Genomic DNA, 12,222 nt, shown 5'->3' on the forward strand with positions numbered 1-12,222 from the left:
CCCTACATTCTTGAAATCCTAGATGGGTTCCATAGATGCACCGGGATCCAGATCAATCACAGCAAGTCTTGCCTATTCCCCCTGGCTGCCCTCAGCGAGACCAAGAAAGAACACCTCCCCCCTCTAGCCCTCAAATGGGAACCCACCACATTCAAATACCTGGGCGTTATGATCCACCGCGACCCCGTAGCCGAACACGCACTAAACACCGGCAGGGCAAAGGAGGGCCTGGCTCAATCAATTGACTTCTGGTGCAAGCTACCTCTCTCGATGGCTGGCAGGGCGGGCCTCCTTAAAATGGTGGCACTCCCGCGCCTCCTACACTTCTTCACCAATGTCCCTTACAATATCCCGCAACAATTCTTCAGAGACCTGAATAAACTTTGTAGGAAACTTCTATGGCGGGAAAGAAAGGCACAGAGTCGCCTTAAACATAACACAGAGACCGTACGATAAAGGAGGCCTAAAAACCCCCAACTTTGAGCTCTACTATATAGCAGCCCAGCTCAAGCACGTGATTCAGTGGATGGCTGATGATGCCTCAATGGACACACGCCTCTTACAGCCCCCAGACACACCCTTGTTGCTCAGGTACCTTCTCAGGATTAAACCGGCGCTGAAAAACGCATAATGCACACCTAATCCGCCTGGAATCGGGCCTGCAAATCGGTCAAGCTGACTGACCCTTACACCCCACAAATCCCAATAGCTGCTATCATGTCCACCAGACCAGAGGACCGAAAGGCGATCCGAAATATATGGGGACCCTCTGGTATCGCCACCCTGGGTGACCTGGTGGATGACCAGGGCATACACACATTCCCTGAGCTGCATGAGTTGACCGGGATCCCCCTGTGTCAGTTCCTTCTACACGGGGCGGTGTTGGAAAAGCTCAAGAAGCGATGGCCAGATGCAGAATCCCTCTGCGCCGGGCACGAGGTCATCGAAAACTTGCTGAGCGTTGCAGAGGGGGGCACGAAACCTCAAGGCTCTACGAGATCCTAATTGGCAACACCACACATAACGAACTCAAATGTAAAGGCAAATGGGAATCTGAACTAAACACGCAGTTTGGAGACACGGAATGGGAAACCATAACACATTACCACTAAAGAGTATCCAGGAATGCCCGATTCCAGCTCATTCAATTCTACATCATCCACAGAGCCTACCTTACCCCAGCCGTCATTTCAAGATTCAGCGGCACCGGTGCGGTGACGTGCCCCAAGTGCCAAGAACCCACAGCCACACTGACCCACATGTTCTGGGCCTGCCCGGCCATACATACCTTCTGGTCCCAGGTTCAAGCTAGGGTAGCAGAAGAGGACATAACATTGGACGTGCAGTCCCCCAGGGCCTGCATTTTGGGCTCATACCCGAGAGGCAAAAAGAACAAGCCCCTTAACAGACTCAAGGATTTAATGTACATCCTGGTAAAAAGACGTATCGCCATGGCCTGGAAACTCCCCAGAGCCCCTAGCCTCACAACATGGTGGGAAGACCTCCGTAGATGGACTGTGGCCGAAACCGGGGCCTGGGAGCTGGCGCACCGACAACAAAAAATTGGCGACTCTGAGGACCTTTTACAATGGATAGCCCTCACAGCAGCTCTGTTCCGCCCTAAAGAAGACAGCTCCTCAGGCGAGGACCTGGACAGTCCAGGCTCACCTTAGTGCAAACAGTAGACAGCCCAACGTCCCGGTCTGGGTTTACATTGGGGGGGGAGGGAAGTGGGGGAGTTACTATTGACACATAACTGATTACTATGTTGATGATGCTGGTTGTATTGTATTTGAAAAAACAATAAATATATTTAAAAAAAAGAAAATGTATGTGCAATAAGGGTCTATGCCCCACACCCTGGGACCCAGCCTGCACAATGCCCCCTGCCTGCACCCTCTGTCGTGTCCTCCCAGGCCCTTTATCCCCACGCTATGCCCTGTGGGGATGGGCCCCTAATCACCTTAACCCAAGGCAGGCCCACCACTTAAGAAGCAAGTGCATATTTGTACGTAAAGCAAGTTTATTGTACAATCGTCCAGGGAGGGGCTAATGGCGCTGTGGAGTCAAACTAACCTAAATCTCTCGGAACCACATAGGTTGATACATTATTTACCGTTTTGCAACAGTTAAAACACTCATATATTTTGTATTACAATGTACCCCCCACATGTGACTGGACAAAACCTATACAAAAGAAATCCAATCTTTCTCCAATTCTCCCATTCTCGTTGGTTGCAGTTATCTTAACTACCATCTTCAGCTCATGTGTACAACACACCCCTTTTCAGGATTTGTCCATGGTAGGTCATGACATCATCATACAGTTACACTTTCACATACAAACATAATTTATTACACGTTCTAGCTGGTCTGAGACCTCTTAAACCTAAACGTAATTGCACATGGTTTACATGAATACTTCAAATGACATGAGGAGAAGGAGGATAAACAGGTTCCCTTTGAAATGACAATAGCCATCTCACCCACCCTGACTTTACTGGTGTCTCTGAAACATGCTAATCTATACAACTACCATTTCAGCATGCATGTCCTATCCTGAGAAAGCAATCAAAACCCATGAGTATCAGTCAATCTGGCCTCGAGCGACACTTCACCCCACATTTATTTGTGGTCAAAAGCAAATGATCAGATCCCTCTGCAAGCTCCCATGCACTTAGAAAAGTTTACAACTGCCTTCTGCGAAACTAAGAGGCCATAAAAAACCTGGTTGGTTTGTTAGCTGACCATATGCTAAGGTCGTAGTTACTCATTACCTCTCCTCTGGCCTCTGAAACCCTGCAAAAACAGTTGTTTCCAGACGCTCAGAATTGATCTTGTGAATTCATGGCTGCAGAGTTTAATCCATTTATTTAAAAAAACCACTACATGTAGATTTATAAATTCCCTGTGTATGTATATCAGTGTGCATTTATCTTGCTACGCACGTGCAAATCTAATATGTATCAACTTGGACACAGATTAACACTTGAAGTAACACATCCCATTCACATTTAACTACACTGGATAGATATAAAATGGAGACATTGCGCCAATTTCACCACTCCCCCCCCGTCACAAATATGGCGCGCGCAACATGAACCCCTCTATTTCGGTGGGACCTCTCCTGACCACCCCAACAGCTCCCAACTCCTCTCCTCCCCTTCTCATTGTCTTCTCTTCCTGTGTTCCCCTCTACCCTTCCATGTCCGCATCAACGAACACTGAATAAAGAAAGCAGACTTTTATGCTTTTTAACCTCCAATGTTCGCTGTGTGGGTCAATCGGCGGCTCAGCATTCGGCTACCCATATTCAGAGAAGATGGATTCAATGAGTCCTTCTTTCCAAATATGATTAGGACAAGATGGTTAATACAGTGCAAGGTTGAGTCTAGCATTTATACAAAAGACCATGCAAATGTGCCGCAATTGTCAATACTGTGCTTCAATTTCACTGGTATTTGTTTCCTTTCCTCTCCGATTAAAGGTGGTAGCTAGGTCATTGTTTTAATTTTTGTTCAAGATGTTCAGTGTCTCCTGGCTTGTACTGTATTACCATATTGGTTATCATTACCTTTGGCCTTTTGTAAGCGCTATGTTGGCTAATAGGATGCACAGAGCAGCAAATTCAGCACTCACTTGAAATATATGCATACAACATGCAGCTGGCAGGGTGGACTCAGTCCTTCCTCCTTGATTGGCCGATAAGTGGAGAACCATCAATTTGGGTAATAACAAAGCCTATTTGTACAGTGCTTAGAAGCCAGATTACTCCAGTATGAATTTCTTGATGGCCCTTAATTCACTTCCCGCAACATCCTTTGTGTGCAAATGATTGAAAAGAAGGAAGAAGGAGGGTGAACAATACCAATGATGGCTTTCGGTGGTTCTAATTCCGGCTTGTGCGTCATTCTCAGGTAATTCTCTCCCTTGGAAATCAGAAAAAAGGTTGTGGGTAGCAAGGCATGCTATTGGTTTAATGCAAGAAGAGGGAAGGGGATGCTACCTTGTAAGTACTTGTTTCACAATCCTACTATACAGAGAGGTCAACAATGTCCGTTCAGACTTAGGATTTATATGATTATACTCACTCAGACATTACACGTCCAGATTGAAAGAGCTGGAAAAAGCTGATAAAAGCCATGCTAGCTACTTTAACCCCAATGAGCAGGCAATCAGAAGCAACATGATTCCCAGTTAGTGGGTGTTGGGGAAGGCAGTTGTCTGGTAAACACGTGGAGAGGAGGTGGTGGGATACATGTACATTCCTATCCAATTAAGGTGAGCTCCTGATGAGGAGGAATCTGTGTCTGCAGCTCAATGGTTCATTGACCTTGCAGCTGCCCTGTATTCTATGCTGGGACTGATGGCTCAGATTCTATGTTGGGTGCTATTCATGGGTGCGGTGCACTGCTGCTTTGCTGTTATTGGGGCGAAGGGATAAGGAAGTTCCATTGCCTGACCTCCACCCTCTCAGATGCTGCCTATAACTCTGTTTCACTCTTGTATTTTATTTTTCTTCCAGTTGGGGGCTGATGTCAATGTTCGGACGTTTGCTGGGGACACCCCTCTGCACTTGTCTGCTGCCATCGGATCCCCGATCCTCACGAAAATGCTCATTAAATCAGGTAACTCTTTGTTTCCCTTGCACGCTTCTTGCCAGATATAGTCCCAATTTATTATGTAGCTTAACTTAACTGTTAAGACTCCTCCTAAACTCTCTTTCCACAGGTAAAACCCCAAATCGTGCCAATTAAGCGCACAGTGAAGCTGATTACTTCCCAGACATCTGCTCTTTAGACACGCCTACAATGCATTGTCATCTGCTACAGATTTTTGGGTTTCTGTTGTGGAAGTTTGAGATATGAGTTTTTATCCTGGTTTCCCCACTTCATCAAATTATATGATCCTGGACAGGCCACTTTCTCTCTGTTTGACCAATAAGTGAAATGTATCACTATGTCAAACGCTTAAAAAAAGCGAATAACATGCATATGTGTAAAACGTGTCCTAGGCAGAGGACCCAAGTGCTGTTTGGAAGCACAACATCCGTTTTAGCTACACCTGCATGAAATGTCCATTATTTCCCAGTATTGTATCTCGTAGCACTTTACATGTTATTTTATTTATTTATTTGGGTATTTATAATGCGCCTATAGACAATGTGTTTCAAGGCGCAACAAGACAAGAGGGTGGGGGAAACATGGAGGACAAAACACAAACAATCCTACTAGGCCTTGTGACATTCGGAACGGGCACATGCAGTAAGAGAAGTGTAAGCGAAAGGGGAGGGGGGAGGTGCTGGTCAGGGCGGAAGGGCCCGTGAGGTAAAGCGAGTGCCTGGGGAGGCCAGGTGCACAGAGTCAGGTGAAGCAGAGAGTTCAGGGAAATTATGGTCCACGAGCTTAGTGCGAGGTAAGGGGCTGGAAGGGCTACCAGGGTGCAGGCCCGGCCAGACAAGTGCAGGGGAAGGGGCCTGGAAAGGCAATTGCAGGTTGAGAAGGGGGGATCCGGGGAGACCAAGTGCAGGGGTAGAATGGAAGCGGAAGGGCCTGGTTCCCTGAAGAACTCTGAAGGAACCAGGCAGCCATTCAAGAAGCAGACAGGGACATTAACAGGGGAGGGGAAGAGGGAAGGAAGAAGAGAAAAGGAAGGTTTCCAGACCTATTAACATGTTATCCTTTATTAGAGCCCAGCAGCAGTTCTAGTCTGCCTAATGCTTGATCAGAATGCTTGGGATGGGGTCTGGAGCTATCAACATAGGCCACATCCTGGGCATTCTGGCTGAGCCTGGATTGCCTCCATTCCACTGTGTGTTGCACTGCAAATCACCTGCCCACTTTTGTGTGCTCCGATGTTTTACATATTTTGCATCTATTGAAGGTTGGGGTGTCAGCAATGACGTACAAAGAAAACCGTAAAGTAGGCAGAGACAGTCCCGGGGTGGGGTGCCTTCACAATATGTTGATGGTATCTGCGACTGAGTAGGCAGGTATTGAGGAGAACAGGAAGTGGGGTACAGAAATTTGCCACAAGGGCAATTGACTCGACTTCTCTAGCACACTTAATATAGACCTAGTCCCTGTGATGTCTGTCCAGTCCCACCCCCCCCCCCCCTTTCCTCCACCTCCTTGTTGTGTCTCCCTTTACTGGTCCACTGCTGTTGGCAACATCCCTTCCTAGGTACTTTGTGCCAAGCAAATTCAACTAACTTATGCACTGCGGCCGCCATGCATTGCTTTGTCTCTTGGCCCGGTAGTCTTTCTTCCACATTCATTCATTGTGCGTGAAAGGGGGGAAAAAGGTGAAAGGATTGGGCAAATATCCTTATAGATGTCTGGGTGGCGATGGATCTATGTGATAACAGAGCCGTTTTTACTGTGGCCCCCCTCCCCAAAATGTTGACTTTTTTATTTTGACTCCCTTTTCAACCCATATATATGCAGAGGGACCCCTGTAGCCCCCCTGTATTCATTATATACTATACCCTTCAACCCACATATATGGGGTGAAGAGGTGGTCGAATTTCTTTTTACAAGTCGACATTTTGGGCGGTTGTACTAAAAACGGTACAGTAATTGTACAATCCTGGTGGCGATTATGATCAGTTGGAATAATGCCATTCCCCAATTTATTGCTTTGCCATTAAAGCCTGGGAGTCGATTTGATCCCACAATCATGGGTTCTCCCTCTGTCTCCATGGTTTTATTAACAATTCTGCTTTCATAGATTGCTGTAATCACTCCAGGTTATTTTGATGCTTTGTAAAATGTTGTAGTACAATTGCCTTTATCCATCAAACCTGCCAGTCATTTATGAAATACAGATGAGTGGAGGACATAGTTGGCTCCATTGCTTTTTGGACCTGTTAGCTGCGAGTTGCACCGAGACCTGTGCCGCCGGTGCAGCCCCCAAAACTATCAGTCTGATGCGAGCCAGATGGGTCTTCAACCTGAAACCTTACCATGCTTACTGTTGGCACCACTTTGGTTTCCTTTTTTTCACAACAGGATCCCTTAACAGTAGGTCCTGCTGTCCAATCGGGCACTATACGGTTCCACAGAGCTATATGTTGTCCATCCTACCACAGCAAAGACTGGGTACATTTACACTTGGTCCATTGTAACATATTTATTTATTTCGTTTTGAATTTTTTGAAGGAACAAACCAAGCCAGAATGATGTCCAATTGCCGATTAGGAAATAAACCACTGAGACTACAAGAATTTAGGAAGTGTGGTCAAATGCAAAAACAAAACCATCCTCTATACATCATGTAAACAGTGTCAACACGTGGTAAGGCATGGGTTATTGAATAGAAATTAAATAATGTGGAATGTATAAGGTAGGGTTTGCAGTAGCGGTAATTACGAGTACTCGAAGGACAGGGGGGGGGGTCACCCAAAAAACAGGAAAGAGTTGAAAACAAAATGCTATGGATCCTCAGCAACAGCTAACGGAAGGGTCCAGGAAAATCATTTGGGTGCAGATCAGCAGCGGAAGGGTAAGAAGGGAAGAGATTATCCTCTGAGAATAGGCCAATGCCTGTACATTGAGCGACGAGAGGGAACAGAGAAAGGACAGTGAAGCATGTGCAGCATGGCTGCACACCCCAAAGTGCTAGAGAGGAGCAGTACAGGAATAAAGGGGGCCTTGTCAAAATCCATGTGATCCATGGGGTCGCATACATTTGGCGTATGGACATTCGTTGGGAAGGCAGGGGTCCTATCGAAATCACATGTGGGCGCACAGCCTTACACACCAGCGCATGGATGCGTGAGGAAGTTCAGTCACTCACTATTAGAAATCTACCGTCTTTTAACTCATTCAAACACAAAGCAAAGCTCTGGTTAACCACTACACATGAACCATTGGTCACAGCCAGACTCTCAGCATGACTATGGGGATCATGGGGTCTATTTACTGCTCTGAATGATACTGCACCATTGTATAAATTGTTTGCTACGTTAACTGTAACCATGCCTTAATTGTAACCACTCGTCTAACTATGTCTCATTCTTGTAATCTACTGTTCAGATATGCGCCCGGTTACCTTCGGGCCTGGCTGCGCTATACAAATAAATAAACAAACAAACAAACAAGGTAGAGCATGAAAATTGAGGTATACTTTCTAGTAGAACAAGGAATCCTTCATCTGCTTAAATGGTTGGTTCGGCATAATTTAATAGTCCTGCCCTAATCAGTGATAGAGCTGGAAAAATTTAGGCTTTCTCAAAACTGGCTCCTAAATAATCTATAAAAATGAGTTAAGCTACTTGATTGTACCAAAGCTCTTGCAGGCTTTGGGGGAAGGTGTCGAGGAATTGAATATAATTCTATTTCTTTTCAAAAGATCCAGCATGAAGCAAAGCCATATCTACTCAGTGAATGCTATTGAGTTGATCAATATCCTGTTAACTACAGAGCTACGCAATGTGAAGCTGTGCCAGTCAGTGCTGTGTTAAACAGTTTTTGAAGTACACTGATACTACAGAATATTTTCTTGGCATGAGCATTGTCAACAAGAGGGAGAGAGTAAGGTATTCAAAAGCCAAGGGAAATAAAAAGCAAGATGGTGGCAAGGCTGGAGAAGCTGAACCTTTCTATTCGATGGATGCATGGGTGCGTGATGCATAATACTTTGAAAAGAATCTGGTAGATAGTGAAGGAAGACACCATAGGACAGGGGTGATATGAAATCAAGCCAGTAACTAAACGAGCAGCAGATTTCTGAGCCAGCGGTATCTGCCAGAAGCTTTTTCTCAGGGTGCCCAGAAAGGGCATTGCCATAATCTGCACAGAATTGGGCAGTGGCAGTAACTGCATAAATACGTGCAGCACGGGACGGAAGACAACCTTCCTTCTGAATACAGAGGTGAAAGAAGCACAAAGATGCTACCTGCTTTATCTGGATGCCCAGAGAATGAGTGCAATAGTGTTTAAGTGCAAGGGGTTTGAAGGAATTAACAGGGAGGACAGGCAGCTTGAGGCACAGTGGTTAGAGAAAGAAGTTCAACAAGGAATCGTAGCCACCTATCAGAATAATATGTCCTCTAGAACTTGACCCCATATCCAAGTTTATCACAAGTTGGGTATCATCCACATATACGCATCAAACAAATAAACTAAATAATAAATACCACAATCCACAAGTCAAAACCGAAGATCAAAGAAAAGTGAGGAAAGAGCCATGGGGGACACTAGAAGTGATGGGTAGAAAAGTGGACAACGGTGGAAGAGAAACCAAGCTACAGCAATGCCACGAATAACAAGAAGTTCCAGGTGGCCAGTAGGGCAGTGTTGTTGTTGATGATGTGAAAGGCTTTAGTTGGGACAAACTTGACCAGCACGACATCAGTCACCTTAAATTACAGCCATGAGGACTAACGGTCCTGTGTCCAGGCCAAATACCTGCCTTAAGAGGGTGAATGAATACATTGAAAGATCAGAACTGACCCATAAGTAGGGGTGAGCCAATAGCTGACTTGAAGGCAAGAGAGAAATGGGCCAGAGGCTAGGGCGAGATTACCATTTCCAAGTGGAGTTTAAGAGCTCGGGATCAGATGTTTTCTCAAGATTATAATCAAACAGACGTTTAGGGGCGAACCCGACTCAACGCAAGAGATGTGGCAAATAGATAATACAGATTGTTAGGTGTGAAAGCCGCCAAGAAAGTAACTGCAAAATGGACTGGGGGAAAGCATATGAAGATGGAGTGAATAAGCCCTCAGACAGACCAACTTTGTGCTCACAAATAGTCTGGAACGTATTGATGATAAAGAATGCTGAATTGTTGCGTATTATTGCTGGATAGGAGGGAGAGAAGAGGTCTATCAGTTCTTTAAGAATGATAAAGAAATACTCTGTTGTCGGAATGATCCATGTAGGTGTAAAAGGATTTTGTTGTAGTTCAAATGGCTTTTTTTTGTACTACCTAAGCTAGGACGATAGAAATAATCTGCATCCGGAAAGTAATTCCTTCCACGTCTGATCCTTCTTTGCTAATATTTGGTTGAGTTCTTCAGAGCTTTTCCATTGTTCCTTAAGTAGTAACCTTTATCCACATTTACCTAATGGAGATCCAGCCATGATCGCAGCAATAGTGAGTTCACGCAAAGCAAACATTGTATGTCATTGAGCAGTGCACAGGAGGGCAGTAATCAGGAGTAGGCTCATCAATTATCTGGTGAAAGGAGACAAATGATGTTTTTCTTTTTAGCCTGCGTGCTTAATAAGACCCCTCCTATTTAGTTATAGTAATGTCCACTAGCCCCCATTTTACTCCTCAGAGACGGACAGATGCAGAGTGTGACCGCGAAAGAGGGAGAGAGACACAGACGGATAGAGGGAAGAAGAGGAAGGGAGGAAATGGGAAAGATGGAGGACAACAGAGGGGTGAGGGAAAAGGGGAGCGGGGGCTGGGTGGGATGGAAGGAGAGGGGGCACACAAAATAAGGCTTCTAACACTTGGTGGTGTGTGTGTAGTAAATGTGAAATATTTCCAGGTTGAGAAGTTGATGGTGGTGAGGCCTAGCAGAAATCTGGGAAACCAAGGGCTGTTACCTTATAAAAGATGCCCCCCAATATGGACCAAAGAGCAGTAATTAAGTGAATAGGATCAGGTATGAATTAATCGTCAAGGCACTTGTTCTGTGAAGACCAAATGAAAGTTCCTTGCCTTCTGCTTGAGGAAAGGCGAGAGCATCCCTGGCAACGTCTTGAGGGAGAGAATGTGAGAGAGGGTGAGGACAGCACTAATGTTCTCATTATATCTGCCTTGGTTCGACTCATTTTCACAGCATCCGTGAAATTCTGTATGCAGTCAATATTTGGAGTGCCAGACATTCGGCGCATCATTTTGGCTCCCGCTTTTACTTCTCTTTTCAAATGGCATCTCAAGTTCTTAACCTACTTCTTTAGTGTTGTGGACCCTTTTCTAAAGTCTAGACCTTGATCTCGGCTGCCTGATTTGGCAATACACTCAGAGCATTGCCATCTTGTTCTGGGAATTTTACAATTACCTTGAATTACTCAATAAGGAAGCATGAACAACAAAATGATTTGGGGAAACATAGTGGAGAGCGTGATCTTTAGCATTTGCAAAGAACATTGCACTATATATAAGGGCATGTGCTGTCAGCCATGGGGCTGGGGAGGCTGAGCACTCTTGCGGCTGAAGGGGCGGTGCATTTCAAAACCCCTCACGATGAAGGAAGATCTTGGGTTAAAAGAAACTTTGCGTGCCAGTAGGGAGTAATACTTGAATCCTGAGCGGTAAAGTAGAGAGCGTGAAAGGGTTAAGCCAGTTTTGAGTTTTGTAATGGGAAGCATGTGTATGAATGAGGAACCAATGCCAGCCTGTCTGACAAAGTTGGCTTCCCTCAGAAAATATTTTGAACCTCCTTACTTTTTTGACTTACTGGAGTGCATGTATCCTTCCAGCTCCATGGCCATCACTGAACACCTAATTCCCAGTAAGACAATTCAAAAGCTTTCAATTGCAGGTAGCCATGGGCCCAAAAGGAAACCATGGCAAGTTTCCATAGGAAAAGTTGGACCAGGCTTCGGAATAGGTTTCTTTTTCGTTGAGGCACAAAGTAACCAATAAGCCGCAAACAACCCCATAGTTCGACCTTCATGCTGATGTAGGGAAAGGTGCCACCACCTACTGCAGTGGTTGAAGAACTCCCAAAAATGTAAACTTCAAATAAATAGCTGATAAATCCCTTGATTGCAAAAAGCATGTTTTTGCACTATTTGATATAGAACGTGTACATTACTTGCAATGGGAGTTGTTTGAAATGAACAATAAGCAACTTTTCACCAGCCCCGACCGGTTAAAAATTGAATTGTTAATTTACCTCCAGTAATCCTTTTTTCTTTGCTAACTTGTGAATCTCAAACAGTCCACTTTTTACTAATGTTGTAGGAGCTGATGTTTTTTCTGAGAACGATGAGCCAATGTCTGTGTCGTCAAGCGACTCGAGCAGTGACAGTGACCGCGACTCTGAGGCAGACCTGCAACTAGACCTGGACTCCGACGAGCTGGAAGGTACCGGCGAGGCGGACGAACACATGATCATCACAGACCTGGATCCTGAACTTGGACCAGACACTAAGAGGAGAAAAAGGAAGCTTTCCTGCGGCAAGTCCACACAACCCTATGGGCACACACCTCTCGACTTAACGCGAAGTCAGAAGGTAATGTAGGATCTTGTGTGGG

General features: G+C 45.4%; 1 protein-coding gene across 1 annotated transcript in view; it reads left to right on the forward strand.

The window, feature by feature from the left end:
* NFKB2 (nuclear factor kappa B subunit 2) overlaps nt 1–12,222 on the forward strand; it is a 190,652-nt gene that overhangs the window by 140,481 nt on the left and 37,949 nt on the right. The window contains exons 17-18 of the mRNA XM_069610468.1: nt 4,526–4,628; nt 11,929–12,200. Of these exons, the coding sequence (XP_069466569.1) occupies nt 4,526–4,628; nt 11,929–12,200 (375 nt within the window). The remainder of the gene's footprint in view (nt 1–4,525; nt 4,629–11,928; nt 12,201–12,222) is intronic.

Source organism: Ambystoma mexicanum, chromosome 8 (genome assembly GCF_040938575.1).
Source record: "Ambystoma mexicanum isolate Mex_15411 chromosome 8, UKY_AmexF1_1, whole genome shotgun sequence".
Taxonomy (NCBI): domain Eukaryota; kingdom Metazoa; phylum Chordata; class Amphibia; order Caudata; family Ambystomatidae; genus Ambystoma; species Ambystoma mexicanum.